Below are 19897 nucleotides of genomic sequence, written 5' to 3'. Positions count from 1 at the left end.
TTCCGTTTCCCCTTCCCCTCCCTCTCCATCATTCCCCCTTTCCCCTATCCACACAAGCTCTTATCAGACCAACCGAAATGCTCTACATGATCAAAACAAATATAACCGATCCCCTGCATCTTTTGCACTATTACAACAAATTCATGCTGAACACGAAGCAAACAGCCCAACAACATCTTCTAACCATAATATTTCAACTCCCGACCCAAATAAATCGAATACCCAAAAACATAAAAATGACCTGTCTGACGATGCTATGAGTGATTCATAATATCGTCTAATCCAGATCTCAACCCTTTAATATCCAATTTCTTTTCCCGCTTATGTCCATTACTCTAGTACAATGGAACATGAATGGTTACTTTAACAATTATCACGAACTACAACTATTGATTAACGTTACCAACCCGGATATTATTTGCCTGCAGGAAACGCATATAAAAGCCAATCTTACGAATGTTGCCTCCCCCAAGCAATTTACTGCATATTTTTACAACTCAATCTCTAATGCCAACTCTAAGCAAGGTGTTAGCATACTCATCCGGAAAGACATTCCTCATAAGCCTATACCAATAAGTGGCAGTACATGCTCTTTAGGTATCGAAATCCTACAACCCAATATCTGTATTTTCAATACGTATATACCTCTATCCCAACTCGTCACAGCCAACGAAATACTCCAAATAGTAGATCTTACCAGGAAACCAATCCTGTATGTTGGTGATTTCAATGCTTGGAGTCCAATGTGGGGGTCAACTTCATACAACTCAAGAGGGCTTCAAATAGAAGAGGTAATTACGAAATCAATCTTGACTATTCTCAATGATGGCTCAGCTATCCACCATTCCACCCACAACTCCTTCACGTCTATTGACCTTACCTTAGCATCCGCATCGTTGCTCCCTTTCTGTAAGTGGTCTGTAAAAGACTCTCTATATGGAAGTGATCACTATCCTATAGTAACACATATACATTTGCAAACCAATCCCAAAAACTTCCCACCTCCTCCGAAATTTTAAATTAGATAAGGCAAACTGGAATCTGTACCGCGCCGTATGCAAAGTTAACTTTAATTTTCCTTCAACCAACGACCTAAATCTGTTTGCAGCCAAAATCACAAAAGGAATTAAAGCAGCAGCTAATGTAGCAATTACGCAAACCAAACAAAGCCCGCATCAGCGAACTGTCTCTTGGTGGAGTCCAACGCTTCAAGATCTGAGGAATCTAAAGCAATCCATTTGGCATAGTTATAAACAAACTAGGAGCACTGCTGCTCTGATCTCTTACAGGAAATCCAATGCCCTATTTAAATACACAGCTAAAAGAGCAAAACGGGAATCCTTTGAAAGATTCACATCAAATATTAATCCTCTATCTTCTACTAAGAAAACATGGTCCGATCTAAATCGCCTAATTGGTAACTCCTCATATAGCCTCAAAACAATTAAATATAAAGATAAAGAGCTGCATCACTCTACAGACATTTGCGACGCTTTTGGAAACTTCTGGTCGGACCAAGGACGACAAATTCTCCCACCAATACAAGAACCGAAAAGCCGATATTCTCTCGCAGGATTACACAGTAACCAATTTGTCCGCACCTGCTACTGATCTCGACTCTAATTTTATCCGTAGCGAGCTCGAATATGCCCTCAGTACGCGATAGGTAAAACTCCCGGTATAGACCGGATCTCATACCCAATGCTCAAACATTTGCCCTCCGAAGCTAAATTTCGGCTATTAGAAATATACAACGTAATGCTTAGTAATGGCTCCTACCCCCACGTCTGGAAATCCGCCACTATAATCCCAATTTTAAAACCAAATAAACCAGCTCACGAAATATTATTCTTTAGACCCATTTCTCTCCTTCCCTGTTTAAGCAAGACTCTGGAAAAAATTTTAGCCAAAAGACTTATGTGGTTTATTACAAAACAAAAACTTATCAGTCCCCACCAAACAGCTTTTAAATAACAGCATAGCACCCTTGATTAGGGTGGGTCATTAAAATTTTTTTTTCGACTTTGAAACGCAAATAGGGCTTAAAAGCTGTGTACACATGTCCAGAATACGTGTGCAAAATCCGATTGCTGTGCGACGATGTCTTCCGTCTGCGCATTGACGACAAAAATAAAAAAAATTTAGGTGAATGTATGGAAAATTTTGAATTTTGGTAATCTTTTTCTGTATCAATGTTCAACTTTTACTAGCTAAAATTGGTGGTCTTGGCCACCAAAACACGTTAAAATTGTTATAGAATCTATACCTGTTCTAGAGAACTCTGTAAAAACGTCAAAAAAAAGTAATCAAATTGTACCTCACTTCCATAAAATCCGCCTACTCACTTCTTCGTGGAAAAAGTTAATATTGAAAATTTTTGTAGTTTTTTTTTCATTTTTTTAAAAATAATTTTCAGATATTTGTAGCTCTTTGCCACCTTAGATTCACTTACATATGTGAATCATAAGGGCCCAGAACTCACCTCTTGGCGGTGGCTGCAATTCGAGTCCCTCCCGTCCCACACCCAGCCAACCACCCTCTCGTGCGGGACGAGTTTTACGTTTTAAAGTCTTTTTTGCTTTCAAACTTGGGCATAAGGTTTCGATCTTGGAGTCTAACGCGTATGAATCCGTCGCGCGCTGTGTGTCCACATATTTTACTCGAAGCTTCTGTTACTTCTTTGACAACCCTCTCTACAGATTGCGTATGCGATGCAACGTTGGCTAATCGGACGTCAGGCATTTGGGCAAGCGGAGCTTCTATGATGCGTTGTAGTTCGATTTCCGTCAAGTTGGTGGTTATCGGTGGTTCGGAAATTTTTTCCTCGGGCTATTCGATCATCTCTGTATAATCATTTGCAGAGAAATTCAGGATCGGTGGGACGAATTTCCGGACGATAGTAGGGTTGCTGCGTTTGCGGGCCTGCAAAATTCGACGAACTGCTTGTTGCCGCACTTCTATCCTCTCGTCGTGTAACATTGCCACCAAAATATTTTCGTGGTGCGCGTGGAAAGCGTTATCTTGGAGAACCTTTTGTGCTACTTCTTTCAACTGCTTGGGGATGGTACGTAAAGCAATCATTGTATGCCATAGAATTTTAGAAGCGTTTTTTAAAGTGCCCTCACGTTTGATACGAAACCATGAGGGAGCGTACACTGTCACCACGAACGTTGTAAGATTCTTCAAATTGGCTAAAGGTTTTGGAGTAGGTATAGAAACTTATACGTATTGGAAACGTATAGTCTAAGTATACGGCTACCTGTGGTAAGCCATCTTGCGTGATGCATCTTCCCAGGTTTTTTGTTAGCAAGCTCATCAGAGACTACACCACATGATACGGCTTTGCACATATCATATAGGTAGAGTTGGTCAGTGCTGAGCTTATTTTTCTCAACTTCAGGAAGCTCACAGGGTATTGCTTTGAACCTCTTTATGGGCAAACTTTCACAGTTTTGTAGCAATTTTCCAATAGGGCCCGAGAATTCAGTAGGTCCTGTAGTTGTTGTCTCAATTGTTGTTGTCTCAATTACATGACGCAATGGCAATTCGTTAGTGTGCAATTGACAAATGTCCGTCTGCAGAGGCCGCCCAAGTTCCTTTTCCATACGGCGGATAATGCCGTTGTGTATTCCTGTATTTGTTGGAGCACCGTAACATCCCACGAGTTTTAGCGTCAACAAATCACCATAGGTCTTTTCTTGAAGATAAGTCCAGATAGACTTAAACACTTCTTCAGCCACATAAGATTCTGATATAACATGACCAAAATATTCATCATCGGGTTGTTTTACGAGGGATAAGTGGTTTTCTTTAACAACTCTTTGGTGTTGCCAGCCATCACTCGTAGTTTCAATCGTAAGAGTATTATCTTCGTGGCCGTCAAAAAATAAAGCTTCAATGGTTGTATCTCGACATTCTTTCTCTGTGACTTGACGCTGTGTTTTCGTCCTTTCACGTCTTACTTTGCTCTTGTCAATAATAAGTGGGCCTTTCGATGTAGATGGCATTGTTTTGCAAGAGGAAACCTCTGGCCGTGAAAGATCCTGGAGAAGAGATGATTCAAGAGATGCTGCAGCTCTGTCTCCAATTCCAAATCTGTCACACTTGCTGGCAAAAGAGGTCAATCTAGGCAGTTTCACTCTAGATCTATCAGCAGATAAAGCGGGTACACTAAAGTCAGCGTCATTTATATCACTGTCACTTGTTTCATCGTCACTAGCACACACTGAACCACTGGCTAACACATCTTCAATTGGTCTCTTGTTAACTCTGTTATCCTCGATGGCTTTCCTCTCTTCTCGTTTTGGCTAGTAAAAGTTGAACATTGATACAGAAAAAAAATTAGCAAAATTCCAAATTTTCCATACATTCACCTAAAATTTTTTTTATTTTTGTCGTCAATGCGCAGACGGAAGACATCGTCTCACAGCAATCGGATTTTGCACACGTATTCTGGACATGTGTACACAGCTTTTAAGCCCTATTAGCGATTCAAAGTCGAAAACAAATTTGTAATGACCCGCCCTACCCTGATGCCCTTTCCACCAAAAATCATGTTACCATTCTGGCAACTGATTTCGAAAGGGCTTTTGATCGCATAGGGGTGCATACAGTACTGGATCAACTTTCCCGGTGTGGGGTAGGTCAAAAGACCTTCAACTAAGCGAAGGCTTTCATGATCAACCGTTCATTTCGAGCAAGAGTAAACAACACTCTATCAAAGTTCTATACTCTCCACATCCCACAAGGATCGCCCCTTTCTGTGTTGTTGTTCATGATTGCCTTTCAATCCTTAAATAACATAATTTTAAGATATAAGCAAATTAACCTTTCAATCTAAGAATACCAATTCACTCAACAATAAGTTCACAGATATTCCTAATGAAATCCAAATATGGGGAAACACTTGTGGTGCTACCCTTGCTGTAAATAAATGTAAACTCTTTCATATTTGCAAAAAACAACACTGTACATATCCATCATTATTTTTCATTAACATAGACATAGAACTCGTACCATTTCTTAAAATTCTCGGCCTGACTATCGATAAACGACTCACATTCAAACAACATTGTATAGATCTTAGAATAATTCTTATCAATAGACTTAACATTATTAAATTCTTAACAACTAAGCGTTCAATAATCCACCCCTTAACACTTATACAAGCGACGAGAGCCTTGATGCTATCCAAAATTGAGTATGGCCTCCCTATCTACGGATGGTGTGCGCCATCTAACCTAAATAAGATCCTTCCTCCTTATCACGCTGCTGTGAGACGGAGTATTGACGACTCCAACGAAATGCTTCCTAACCGAAGCCGGATTATCAGATATCAAAACCAGAGTAGCCCAAACCACTTTTAAACTGATACCAAAAGTCATGTGCTCCACGAACTCCATTCTCTGCAAGGACTGCGATGTGGCCCTGAAGCATCGAAGGCAATTCAAAGTTCAATCCACAATTCGAAGATGTTTACAGTTTGCGAAGAGATACAACATTGAAAAGCCTTACCGATGGAATAAATTCATCCCGTCTTCCCCATGGAAACTTCGCTCCACGACCATCGACACGTCACTCCATATCCTGCAAAAATCCAGGACACCGGTCAAAACATTTAAGCAGCTATTTCAAGAAGTTACCTACAACTACTCTGATTGGAAATGGTTCTATACGGACGGATCCAAGTCAGAAGCCACAACCTCCTTCGCAGTGGTAGACGATCGCGGAATAATTATCTCATGGGGCCAACTACCGCACCACTATTCGGTTTTTGCTGCAGAAGCAGTAGCCATTATTAAAGCAATCAAACTGGCCCTCGAACTAAAAGGAAGAAATATCATCTGCAGTGACAGTCCTTCTACCCTGCAAGGAGTCCAAAACTTCTACAATAACAGCAACCTTCTATGTGAAATTCGTCACCTCTGCATACATAATAGTGCCAAAATTAAGCAACTATGGGTACCAGCACATATAGGAATACCTGGGAACGAGTTAGCCGACAAGGCAGCAAAGTTAGCCGGATGGGCTCCGTGCTATACAATTATACCGGGAGTACAGCAGGGCATCTGGATAAATATCAAACAGATACTGCTTGACATCGAATTGGAAGGCTGGTCGTCATTTGTTCACTGGTATAAACAATTTAACCCTGAAAAAAAAGGCTACCAAATACCCTGCGTCGTGCGACAGAAGAGAATGCGCCATTATCACTCGATTAAGAACTGGACACACAAAACTCACACACAAGCACATACTAAACGGCGAAAGACGGCAAAACTGCACTAACTGTGGGGAGGAGGATCTATCAGTCAAACATATACTGGATTCATGTAGACACTATCATAAACTTAGGACCAATCTCTTCGGGCTTACACCGCCCTCCAACTTATTAGCTACTCTAACAACTACTAACTTAAACCAAATAATATCTTTCTTAAGAAAAAGTAAAATCATACACCTAATTTAAACAGCACGACATGTTATAACTCTCATTAACTATTTAGCCATAATCCCCCACTGAAACAAATTGCAATATTAATTATCAAGTCGATGGCCTTAGTAGCTAGTTACTCCTATCTATGATTAGTTATTATATTATAAATATTTTTATGTATAATTAGCTAATAGTAAATAAATAAATAAAATAAATATTTGCAGTTTTACAGTCACAAATTTTCATTTTTGCTCCACATCTAACGATCGTTTGTATGGAACCTATATGATATAGTCGTCCGATTTTTATTAAAGTTGACACAAAATTTAAGACTAATATAAAATGGCTTTATCTCAAATTTGATGAAAATCTGTTAATTGTATTAATTTTTCGATCGCTCTTAAAGGAGCTATATGATGTAGTAGTCCGATAAAATTTCATAAAATTTTACACAAAATTGCATAATAATATGAAATGACTATATCTCAATTTTTAAATTCTGTTGAAAACTGAAAATGTTATAATATTTTTTGTTAAAATTTTCCGATCATTTCTATGACAGTTTATATACAGTATGTCAAGAAACTGTTTACACACTGACAATTTAAAATATTTTTTGACTTTGCATGGAAAAATTACGCCTTTTTTTAAATGTTTTTGATTTTTTTTGAATGCACAACTAATAAATAGGTTATTTTTAATGAGTATGTACAAAAACAAAAACAAAACAACCAAAGGAACAGCTTCAAAGCAACAACAAATGAGTTTACACATTTTTGGCACTGTCAAGAAACTCTTTACACACTTTAGTTTTCCATTCTGTTTTGATCCTTCTTGAGAAAAAAACGGTACTTTATTGTTACCTATGCTTTTGCTCGCATCGACATGGATGCATTCTTTTCATTTTTTATTGTGAAATTTGCAAAGCACACATCAAAAAGCGACAATATCAATTTTTAAAAATGCCTGGAGCTAGATTGACCTTTGACGTGGTCCAGTTGGCTTATCTTAACCACCAACTTGGAAAATCTGCAGCTGAGTTGGCCGACATGTTTCGGGTATCCCGGAAAACTATTTACAATGTTTTAAATCGGGCTAAAATTGAAGGAAAGCTGGAAGAAAAGTCTGGAGGAGGTAGGAAGTTGAAGATAGACAAACGGACAGAACTCCTTATCACGCGTAAGGTGCGTCATAACCCCCAAATCTGGATCAGAACCCTTGCCAAGGAGTTGGAGGAAGAATGTGGCGTAGTCGTTTCGCACGAAACCGTGCGCCAATTGATTCTACGGAACAAATACTCATCAAGAGTTGCGCAAAAGAAACCGCTGATATCCGTAGTAAACATTCAGAAGCGGTATTTTTTCGCTATGGAGATGATCAGCAAGCCGGAAAATTACTGGGATAACGTCATCTTTTGCGACGAAACTTAAATTATGCTGTATTACAACGATTGTCCTTCCAGAGTTTGGCGTAAGCCGTTAATCACATTAAACCAGCGCAACATTGTGCCTACCGTAAAATTTGGCAAATTATCGGTTATGGTTTGGGGGTGTATAAGCAGCAAGGGAGTCAGGGAGCTCGCATTCATAGAAAGCACTATGAATGCTGAGCAGTATCTCTCCATACTCCAATCAAATTTGAGACAGAGTGCTAAAAAATTTGGCTTAATGGACGAAGAAAAGCCGAAATTCAAATTTTACCAAGATAATGACCCCAAACACAAGGAGCAAACTTTGCGGCCATGGCTCCTGTATAACTGCCAAAAGGTTATAGATACACCTCCTCAGAGCCCTGACATGAACCCCATTGAAAATTTGTGGGTTCATTTAAAGAAAAAAGTGGCTAAAAGGCAACCGAGGAATCGAGCAGACCTCAAAACTGCAGTGCTGGAAGAGTGGCAGAGAATTCCATTGGAATTCTCTTGGAAAAGCTAATCAATTCCATGAAAAAACGCATCCAGCATGTAGTAAATGCTAAGGGGGAGCACACAAAGTACTAAAATTAATAAATTATTGTTTAAGTTGTTAAATATATCCTTTTAGCTGTACGTTTTGTATATTGTGTAAAGAGTTTCTTGACAGTGTCAAAAATGTGAAAAGTTATTTTTTATTAATTTTTTGTTAAATCTTAAATTGTTTTGTTTATGTTTTTGAATATTATCATTAAGAATTATCCAATAAATAGATATCCATTGAAAAAAAATATTAAAAATCTTACTAAAAGCGTTATATTTGCATGCAACGTCAAAAAATATTTTAAATCTTCAGTGTGTAAACAGTTTCTTGACATAAAATTTTACACAAAATTGCATAATAATATGAAATGACTATATCTCAATTTTTAAATTCTGTTGAAAACTGAAAATGTTATAATATTTTTTGTTAAAATTTTCCGATCATTTCTATGACAGCTTATATATATTATTTTTAGTCGTCCGATCCGGCCCGTTCCGACATATATACGAGTGAGAGTATATAGAAGGCTAACTACAAAGTTTCATTCAGATAGCTTCAAAACTGAGAGACTAGTTTGCGTAGAAACGGACAGACGGACAGAAGGACAGACGGACAGACGGACATGTCTAGATCGACTCGGCTGTTGATCTTGATCAAGAATATATATACTTTAAATGGTCGGAGATGCCTCCTTCACTGCGTTGCAAACTTCTGACTGAAATTATAATACCCTGCAATGGTATAAATATGTAATAAATTCAATCGATATTTTGAGGCACGCCTTGTTCCTGGCTCTAGAGCGCTCTCTCGCTGGCTTTTGAACGAAATGTGGGAGAGCCTGAAGCCAGTTCAAGAGCCAGCACGAAAAAATCGTGTGCAAAAAAATCGTATGCCGTTACGGATCTTCCACTCTGTATAGTCTGTGGTATAAGAATATATAAATATTTAACTTCACTTTTGAACAAAGGATCCTCAAGTTTCGGCTCACCAAAGTTAGGTAATTTTCTTTTTATAATGACCAATAAACTAAACTCACTACTGTTTGCCTTTAAATAAATAATAGTCGTCTGATTTTCATAAAATTTGACACAATATTTAAGACTAATTTAAAATGGCTATACCTCAAATTTGATGAAAATCTGTTGAAAACTGAAAATGTTATAATTTTTAATTGTATTAATTTCTCGATCGTTCCTATGGGAGCTATATGATATAGTAGTCCGATAAAAATTCATAAAATTTTACACAAAATTGTAGAATAATATGAAATGACTATATCTAAATTTTGATTAAATTCTGTTGAAAATTGAAAATGTTATAATATTTTTTGTAAAAATTTTCCGATCATTTCTTTGGCAGCTATATATATCATATTTAGTCGTCCGATCCGGCCCGTTCCGACATATATACGAGTGAGAGTATATAGAAGGCTAACTACAAAGATTCATTAAGATAGCTTTAAAACTGAGAAACTAGTTTGCGTAGAAACGGACAGACGGACAGACGGACAGAAGGACAGACGGACAGACGGGCATGGCTAGATCGACTCGGCTATTGATCCTGATCAAGAATATATATACTTTTTATGGTCGGAGGTGCCTCCTTCACTGCGTTGCAAACTTCTGACTGAAATTATAATACCCTGCAAGGGTATAAATATGTAATAAATTCAATCGATATTTTGAGGCACGCCTTGTTCCTGGCTCTAGAGCGCTCTCTCGCTGGCTTTTGAACGAAATGTGGGAGAGCCTGAAGCCAGTTCAAGAGCCAGCACGAAAAAATCGTGTGCAAAAAAATCGTATGCCGTTACGGATCTTCCACTCTGTATAGTCTGTGGTATAAGAATATATAAATATTTAACTTCACTTTTGAACAAAGGATCCTCAAGTTTCGGCTCACCAAAGTTAGGTAATTTTCTTTTTATAATGACCAATAAACTAAACTCACTACTGTTTGCCTTTAAATAAATAATTTTTTTTCTTTTTATCTAAAATATAGGTTAATTGTTGCCATGAGCTGAAAATGGCGACGGACGTGGCCGGTCTACGCAAGGCGTATAGTGAACATCTTATTACATATCGTTAATTTCTTATATTTGTTTTTAAGAAATTCTTAATAAGAAATTGTTGTTAAATTAAATGATCAAACTTAGATTATTATAGTCTTCTTTTTTATTTTCCCTATCTTTCTTATATCGTTAAAGCTGTCGCGTTATCTATTCAGCTAAACTACTTTTGTATGCCTATGCCCATCTAAATATATTTTAAAGTCAAACTTTCGAATCGTTAGTCTGAAACTTCAAATAAAAAAAAAAATAAAATAAAAAACTGAATTAACACGGCTGATATTATTGTAACCGTTTCGTGCGTTTAATTAATTATAACCAAACGGGTGGAATGTTTGTAGTCTTTCTCACAAACATTATGTTAATTTATGGTTATGTGTTATCTGTATATAGAGGTACAACTGGGAAATCATTCCTGTAGATGCTGTGTCACTTAACTAAAACCGATTAGCCGACTAAACTGTAAAAGGAGAAAAAAAAACATATTGCGAAGCTTGATGGAAATATGGAAAGCAAATATAGTTATTTGAACTCTAAAGTATAAGGATAATTAATTTGATGATAATTAGATGTTTCATTTGCAACCAAAAATAACTAAGTAAGTAAACAGGAAAAAAATTCGTAATACATTTGAATCTGACAAGCAATTTGAAAGTTCTGCCATATTGTTGGAAGGAGGTTGAGGTTCGGTTAAATGTAATCGCGTGTTACAAGATGTCATCCAAAGGGCCAAATAACAATTGGTGGCAACTTTTAGGGTGGCTAAATTCGGAAAAAGCCAATTCCAAAAAGTAACCGCCGAGCAAATCACGGCTTTAGCGAAGTTTCATCTATTGCCGAAAATGTTCCTGAAATGAAACTCTGTATCTTGTATAAGATCCCGACATAATTTCCCTGTATCGTTATGTTTTTTCTATACAGAGCCAACAATCTTGTTCGCCTAAAAACCGTATTCATAGGTGTTTAGAAGAGGCCCACTGTGCCGCCTCTGCTCGCGGAGCTTTCCGAGCTCTGCCGCGCGGCCGGGAGCTCGGTTTAGTTTAAGCTAGTTTTTAGTCTTATGTATGCAGCGAAATAAAGCTGACGATTGTGAATTTCCCACGACGCCCCCGCCTTTACTCTTCGACTTCGCTTGCGACGTGGGAATTTCCACTGGGCTACATTTTCCAGGATCTTGCGGCAGGACGCCCCCTACACATTTTGGTCCTTCGAGCCGGATCTCTACAGGATATCCTTCCGCCGTCTTACCAGCAGTTCCCAGCAACTGTCCGCCAAGATAAGTACGACTTCTTCCGTTTTTCGTTCTCGCTGCCGGTCTTCAACAGTGGGCCGAACATTTAATTTCGGTCGCACCGCTGCAAAATTTATTGTTTTTCTTCGTGTCAACTCCCGTCCGAGTTTTTCCTGACACCACGGCGGTGAGAAATTCCACTTGCTATTCGCCTCCGAACTTCGAAACTTTCTATCCGTGTCCGTTTTGTGTGCGCCGCCATCTTACTCGCCGTCTCTTCGATTCCCCGTTGTTCATCCACTTGCCAACGGTCGAGGCCTATGTGCAGCAACATACACACACACGCATTCTAAACTTGTGCTAATATTTCCGTACCAAAAAAGTTCTCCGTGAACAGGGAAATTGTGTTACTAAAAGAAAGGTATATTTAATATCGGGCAGCCGGTGTGCGCTTGTTGCGGAATTCACCCTGCTCGCCGAACAGCCCGCCGCTGTCACGATATTTTTTTCGCTAATTTTTTGTGCTGTATACACATTTTTTTGTTCGCACAATTCAATACAGTCCACTTCTCGACGCTCCACTGTGCCAATACAAACCCTACATATTCTACATACATCCGTATATATTGGGCAAGCTTCGCGCTATTCTGCGCTGAGCATCGATCTCCCAGCTATTACATACATATATACACACGCCAGCATAAGGGCTTATCAAGTAATTATTTGTCATATTGGGCAAGCTTCGCGCTATTCTACGCTGAGCATCGATCTCCTAGCTATTACATACATACATACACACGCACGCATAAGGGCATATCAAGTAATTATTGGTCTTTTTTTTTCCTCGTCTCCTCTTTGTGCCTAGAGCGTGTACAAGCACCTGGACTCATACATTCCACAGCCGAACAGTGCCGACGAGACAAAATCCGCCACCTACAACTTTAAAGAAATAAATTTCGGGAACCAAGGATTTAAAATTATCCGAATTTTTTTATCCTATTTTCATTTATGTCAAAGAAATGCCAATTAACACACATACACCCATACATTGGGCAAGTTTCGCGCTATTCTGCGCTGAGCATCGATTTCCACAATCTACATACATACATATATTAGGCAAGCTTCGCACTATTCTGAGCTGAGCAGCAAAACCTAATTACAAACGAGTGTTTTTAACTGTCTTCAATTGTTGTTGCCCTGTAGTTCTTTGGGTCCCCCACTCACCACTGCTTTGCCGACGACTTATCCCAGTGAGCTCTTCTCCGCGACCAAAAAACGGATGTTAGTTTTTTAATTCTACCTTCCCGGCGTTTAAACAATTAAACATCTGCGGCTCATAGTTCAACATCCATCAATAGATCCAGAATTTGAATTTTATTAATTAATTTAAGTTAATTAATTTTTAATTTAAGCTTTTCCACTGAGCCGTCGCAACCGCTGTGTTGTTCTTGCCGCTTGGTTGATTTTTTTTGAGTCCCGCACACATGCACTGCTTTGTCGACGGAATGACCCACTGAGTTTTCTCTCGAACAAAGCCATTTCGGATCCGTGATGAATAAATTTGGCAACAATTACTTTCGGCCAATACGTTCCTAAATCCGTATTTAATTTATTACGGGATCCATCCACAATTCGTGACCAATTTTCTAAGCAAAATATAAGCAAACCTCCACGTCCGAAATATATTATATATTCTAAAATACACAACACTTTTAATTTCGAATTAAAATTATTCCCATAATTTAATTACGGCCGATTCCGTCAATTCGTTTGGGAAGATCCCAGTCCGCATCTCCGCGACACTCTCCGCTTAAAGCAAAGTCCACTGCTGTCCGTTCAAGAGCAAACAGCTTTAAATACTAGCCCAGCTCCATCACTTACGAACGACCACAAAAATGGCTCAAACCGCCATCGACATTGCGTTTAGGAAGTTTATTGCCACGACAGACCGTGTGAGTTAATTTGAGGCACAGATCCAAACTCTAGGCGCCCCAGAAATCACCCAGCCCTTTCCTTCCACGTGTAAAGTGCGTCGTGATCAAATCCGGGCTTTGTGGGAGAAGGTGGAGAAGAGTTACGAGAGCTGCTCCGAACTGTTCTCCGTGTCCGACGACGGTGCGGACACGTCAACGGTGTTAGAAGCTAAGTATAGCTACTGCTACTCCGTCTACTCCAGGTGTGTGGCCCAGCTGCAGGAGATAATAGAAAGGGACGCGGCCCAGTCAACTCTGGCTCCCAGCAGCGTCCACACACCCCCTTCCACCGGTTGTCGTTTACCACCGGTAGACACCGAGGTGTTTGCGGGCGACTATCTTCGCTGGCCCACCTTCAGGGACTTGTTCACGGCGATTTATATCAACAACTTTCGTGTCACACCAGTCGAAAAATTGTTCCACCTATTGTCGAAAACAAGTGGCGACGCGAACGCCATAGTTTCCAAGGCCCCGCTCACCAATGAAGGTTTCGTCTCGGCGTAGCGAAGCCTCACCGACCGCTTCGAAAATCGAAGATTATTGGTTAACAGCCAGTTGAAAATCCTCTGCCTCTGCCGAGTCTGCAGAAGGATCCACCCGTTGCGGAAGTGTCGCCGCTTTCTGCGCCTGAATGCCGAGAAGCGGCTAAGGGCAGTACTCGCCAATCGGTACTGCCCGAGGTGTCTGGCCCACGAGCATTCGGACGGAGCGTGTCGGCGGGGGGACCGGTGCAAAACGTGCGGCCAGGAGCACCACACGCTGTTGCACCTGACCGAGCAACCGATGACTCCGCACCAACCGCGTCAGGAGGCGCGTCGGTCGCGAAACGCCCTCGCCACGTTTTGGCGCTCTCCCACTGCGTCCCGGCCTCCGTCCGCCGCTCCACGGAGTTCGTCCACCGCGCTCCCGCCCTCGTCCGTCGCGCAAAGGCAGTCATCCGCCATTGGCCAGGGGCCCTCGCGGAGCGTGGCCACGGCCCCGACGCTGTCGTCGCTTCTGCAGCGGCACTGCGTCAACGTGCTCCCGACCGCCTTGGTGCAGATTGACACCGGGACCCGGATCTTCGACACGGCCGCGCTTATAGATCCGTGCACACCTACAAGCTGCATCGACGCGTCGCTGGCGGCGAGTTTAAAATCAGTGATCAAATCTGTTCGGCCACCATTGGTTCGAGGGTCGATAGCCATATCCGGCTGGACGTGATGTTTAAGATCGAGCCTCACGTTCGCATTCGCACTCTAGTCCGGGAAGTGAGCGAATCGGTGCGGACCCACTTCCGGGACATCACGTTGGCGTACGAGCGTTTTTACTTACCGGCTACGATCTCTGTGGTCCTGGGCGCGGACATCTATCCGCGAGTGATGCAGCCAGGGTTCGTGAAGATCCAGGACGGACTACCAGTGGCCCAAAGCACCGTGTTTAGATGGGTCGTCTCCGGAGCCTGCCACCAACCATAGCCGCAACGACCTTGTTGCAACCCGAGCGATTGAAAGGGGGTGCAGGATGTTTAGATGAGGCCCACTGTGCCGCCTCTGCTTGCGGAGCTTTCCGAGCTCTGCCGCGCGCGCCTCCCTTGCTCTCGCGCTCCAACTCTCGGGTCTAAGTTGCCGACCGTCGGCGATCTCCCGCGCTCGTTTTGGGAGAGCAAAGCGGCCGGGAGCTCGGTTTAGTTTAAGCCAGTTTTTAATCTTATGTATGCAGCGAAATAAAGCTGACGATTGTGAATTGCCCACGACGCCACCGCCTTTACTCTTCGACTTCGCTGCTTCAACTGCAATAAAAGAAAACCTAAAATCCAATCAAATCCTTTAATGGAAAACAAATCTATCCTAGTTAATTTGAATTCCTTCGTTCATTCCTGTAGAAATTCTGTGCATTAAAATTGTAGCAATCTACATCAACAAGCCTGCTAAACCTAAATAAGTACGGCATTGTCATCTAATTCCAATGGAGCTGTAAGTATTCCATATTATCTACAATTTTCCTACCTATACTAATTTTTACGATTTTGTTAGAACGAAATTTAAAAATCAATCTCAACAAGAAAGGAAGCTAACTTCGGCACGCCGAAGTTTATATACCCTTGCAGATAGAACTTCTATGACTTGGAATCCCAACAATATAAATTATATTTATTTGTGTTAAAAAACAATGAAGTAATACATGCTTTCATTTCATTTACCTTTACATATTATATTTGCAGTTTTACAGTCACAGATGTGCATTTTTTTCCACATCTAACGATCATTTGTATGGCACCTATATAATATAGTCGTCCGATTTTAATAAAATTTTACACAAAATTTAAGACTGATATAAAATGGTTATACCTTAAATTTGATGAAAATCTGTTGAAAACTGAAAATGTTATAATTTTTAATTGTCTTAATTTCTCGATTGTTCCTATGGGAGCTATATGATATAGTTGTCCGATTTTCATTAAATTTTATACAAAATTGTAGAGTATAGTAAAATGGCTATATCTTAAATTTGATCAAATTCTGTTGAAAACTGAAATTGTTATAATTTTTTTTGTAAAAATTATCCGATCATTCCTATGGCAGCTATATGATATAGTCGTCCGATCCGGCCCGTTCCGACATATATACGAGTGAGAGTATATAGAAGGCTAACTGCAAAGTTTCATTCAGATAGCTTCAAAACTGAGAGACTAGTTTGCGTAGAAACGGACAGACGGACAGACGGACAGACGGACAGACGGACAGAAGGACAGACGGACAGACGGACAGACGGACAGACGGACATGGCTAGATCGACTCGGCTGTTGATCCTGATGAAGAATATATATACTTTATATGGTCGGAGGTGCCTCCTTCACTGCGTTGCAAACTTCTGACTGAAATTATAATACCCTGCAAGGGTATAAAAAGGTGCCAAAAAATCAGATAGATATTTTGAATAAATATAAACAACCTAAATACCGTGAAATCGTCTTATTGCTCACTTAAACAAAAGCGTATACATATACAAATAAGGATGTTTCCCACGCTATGGGAATTTAGGATGGAATATATATACTCTCATTTGGGTACAGATTTAGATTTAAATTTAATGGAATTCTTCCTGCTAATAGTTTATATGTTAGGCCAAAAAAGAATGCCGGTTGGAAAATCGTATAAAAAGAACATTTATTAACGTGAAATATTATATCATTGATCTTCAATTTTATAAGAGGGAAACGGGTACAATTCCAACGTTTAAGAGATTTTTATGGAAGGACGGCTTCAGAGGAGAATGGACATTCATTTAAATATTATTCTTTTAGCTGATACGGCTTTTTGACTGCTTCAGTATATTAGTAATCTGAAAGACAGCTGACTAGATTATTGTATATCAAACATGAAATTGATAGGAAACTTGTTTTGGAAGTTTCTGTATCATTGAGATTTCTTTGAGATCCTCCGCTGTCAGATCCAGTAAACTTAATATACAGGGGTGGTCAAAAGTATTTAAACAAATTCACAACTATTTTCACCGCCAAACTTCTGTTAGTTGTTATTCTTGTTGGTCATCAGAGAGGGCAAGAGACCCCATGTGCTGCTGAGCATCTTCCTGGATACATATAGCGCGATGGTGGCCTTTTTCTGATGCACAGGGTCTACAGATCGGTGGTGCAACCGACACTACTGTAGGGAGTCTTAGTGTGGTGGCAAGCCATGGAAAAGAAGACATACAAAAGAACCCAGCGGCAGGCACTGCTCTGCATATCTGGGGCGCTGGAGATCACAATTTGAATTGATCATCTGGATATCCACGCACAACTGATTGCGGAAAAGATTGCACAACGCCTAGTAGCTCTAGGAAATATGTCGCCACGGGGATACGAGCACAGCTCAATTGGTCAAACCATGAGCAGTGTATCTGACTACATGACGCCTAGAACATGATGTTAAAATATCAACAACCACGCTCGATACCCCAACATATACACTGACAGCTCCAAGACGGAAGGAGGAGTTGGAGCGGGCATATACTGTACAGACCCCGAGATGGGGCTGTCGGATAAGCTACGAAGTCATTGCAGCATATTCCAGGCAGAAGTCTTCGCCATAAGGAAGGCGGCAGAGCTTGCGCAGACAATTAACCGCCCATGTGAGGCGGAAAACCTGTTTGTAGACATTTAAGCGATTAGATCCATGCAATCGTCAGCAGTCAGTTTCAAAAATGTACTGTCAAGCAGGGACGCACTAGATATCCTGAGCACGACAACGTCAGTGCGGATCTATTGGGTTCCTAGCCACCAGGACATAGATGAAAACAAAATCGCGGACGAACTTCCAAAAGAAAGGTGTCAGACTGGAACAGAAAATGCCCAAGTATCTCTAAGAATGCTCCAAACAGAGTGTTGGTAAGGCGGGCAGACGCACACGCAAAAGGCAGATGGAGAAGAAACTCAACAACCTGCAAAACATCAAAAATCTTGCACCTATTTTTTTTTTATTTTGGATATAGCTTAATAAATTCAATTCCAACAAATTGAAAACCTCCATCGATACCAAAAAAAAAATTTTTTAGCTATTAACAAAGTAACAGTATTAAATTTTAATCGCATTAGCATATACTGTTCTATTCTGTACTAGTCTATTACTTATAACATTTTTCCATAAGCCGTTAGCTTTTGAATTCGTTTTCGGCTAAACAAAATTTCAGGAATATCGGCCAACAACAAAAAGAATAACAATTAAAAGAAATTTGACCACCTATGCGTATATATCACGAAGATGGGTTAACAGGAAATATGCGGGGTCAAATTCGAATATTGTGCACGCAGTTCCCGTATCGCGTATCCCGCTCCGACCGGTAAGCAAGAGGAGGTAGAGAGCGAACTAGGTGTCTTTAAGCTCGACTAGCAGCAAACGAAGATCGGGAACACTCGTGGGTGCGATCGGGAATAATGAGGAGCAGAGAGCGGCTTGACGGGCAGCGCGCGGAAATCCGAAACACGGCATCGGATGATCGGGAATTCGGCAGTGCCAAGAGCGGACGAGCTTTTGAATGCTTTGCCTAACCATAATATAATATAATAACTTCTTTTATGACTGAAGAATGTTAAATAAGACTTCCGTATCGAAAGGAAGTAAGCGGCAACTGGAGGAAATTAGCGGCTGGTAGGGAGCTTGAACGACTTGGGGTGTGGCTCTATCGGTGGTTTCGCTAAGTTTTGCTACCCACGACTCGTATAAGAAGTAACAGTTGTCGTATTTGGACTGCAGAAGAGGCAATGTGCTGAGGGATTCTTCTAGGGTAATTACATCAAAGCATGTTAAATACTCATTATCCACTTCGTCCCATAACGTTCGCTCTTATTCCAGACGGATAGTAAAGTGTATAGGGACGGAGATGTGTTTATCTTGGATGCAAATGCGCTTACGCTATCGCTAACGAAAATGATTCTGTGCAACGCAATGGTTCCGGTCATTTGCTGGTCTGAGAATGCCATTTTTTTGCTGAGAGCACGTGGTACCCTTAGAAAGAACTCGCAAGAAGTACAATTTGTGGAGTTATTGTCGAACGTATCGATTGAAGTCCCTTCCTTTACGAACGGAAACCAAAATTTTGATTCTCGGCCCTGTGAACTTAGCTGCAGGCTTAGCGCAAGAAGGTAGTTCAGAGGTAGAGCTAGCTAAAAAAATAAACAGTAGCTCGTGGTATTCGCTAAAATTAAAAACGACTTAAAAACATAAAGTAAGCCGGAAAACACTTTAAACAGTAATCAGCAAGAAAAACTATCAGATAGTAACTAGTAGAAATTCGTCTGCAGATATAAGAGATTGTCTCAATTGCTTCGGCTTTAGGTTCAGGAATTCGACAAAAATAATTTAGAAACTGTGAAAAAAGCTAAAAATATTGCTAAAAATAGCTAGATAATTGCCTAAAGGTTAGGTTAGGTTTAACCGGATGGCCCTAAGGGGGGCAATCATGTGCCAGTATAGCCCTTATTTATCCGGATGGTGTCACATGTTCCTGGAGAATCTTATGCGGTGTTGACATCCTTTAGGATCGCGGTAGTTTTTGCGAAAGCAAGTAGTTAACCTGCCGACCTCTTGGAGGCATCTACTAGTGATGCCAGTACTGGGGCACATAAGTGATTTACTATTGCTTTACTCGTTAGTTAGATAGATGTAGTACGTAGTGGCTGAGTTTGTCATTGCGCTCTTTGCACATAATTTTAGTTGTTTTGCAAGTCCCAGAGTTTTCTCTCCAACTGCTTTTTGC

At 40.5% G+C, this 19897-nt stretch overlaps 1 protein-coding gene across 1 annotated transcript in view; it reads left to right on the top strand.

The window, feature by feature from the left end:
- The window catches only part of LOC110185372 (Troponin C TpnC4), a 104531-nt gene extending 93989 nt beyond the window's left edge, over positions 1-10542 (top strand). The window contains exon 5 of the mRNA XM_086832984.1: positions 10390-10542. Coding sequence (XP_086689110.1) covers positions 10390-10394 — 5 coding nt within the window. The 3' untranslated portion in view covers positions 10395-10542. The remainder of the gene's footprint in view (positions 1-10389) is intronic.
- Positions 10543-19897: the final 9355 nt, after the last annotated feature.

Source organism: Drosophila serrata, unplaced genomic scaffold, assembly GCF_035046125.1.
Source record: "Drosophila serrata isolate PLE 108 unplaced genomic scaffold, ASM3504612v1 contig_261, whole genome shotgun sequence".
NCBI lineage: Eukaryota > Metazoa > Arthropoda > Insecta > Diptera > Drosophilidae > Drosophila > Drosophila serrata.
Note: the sequence above shows the minus strand (reverse complement) of the source record. Positions and strands in the feature narration are given on the sequence as shown.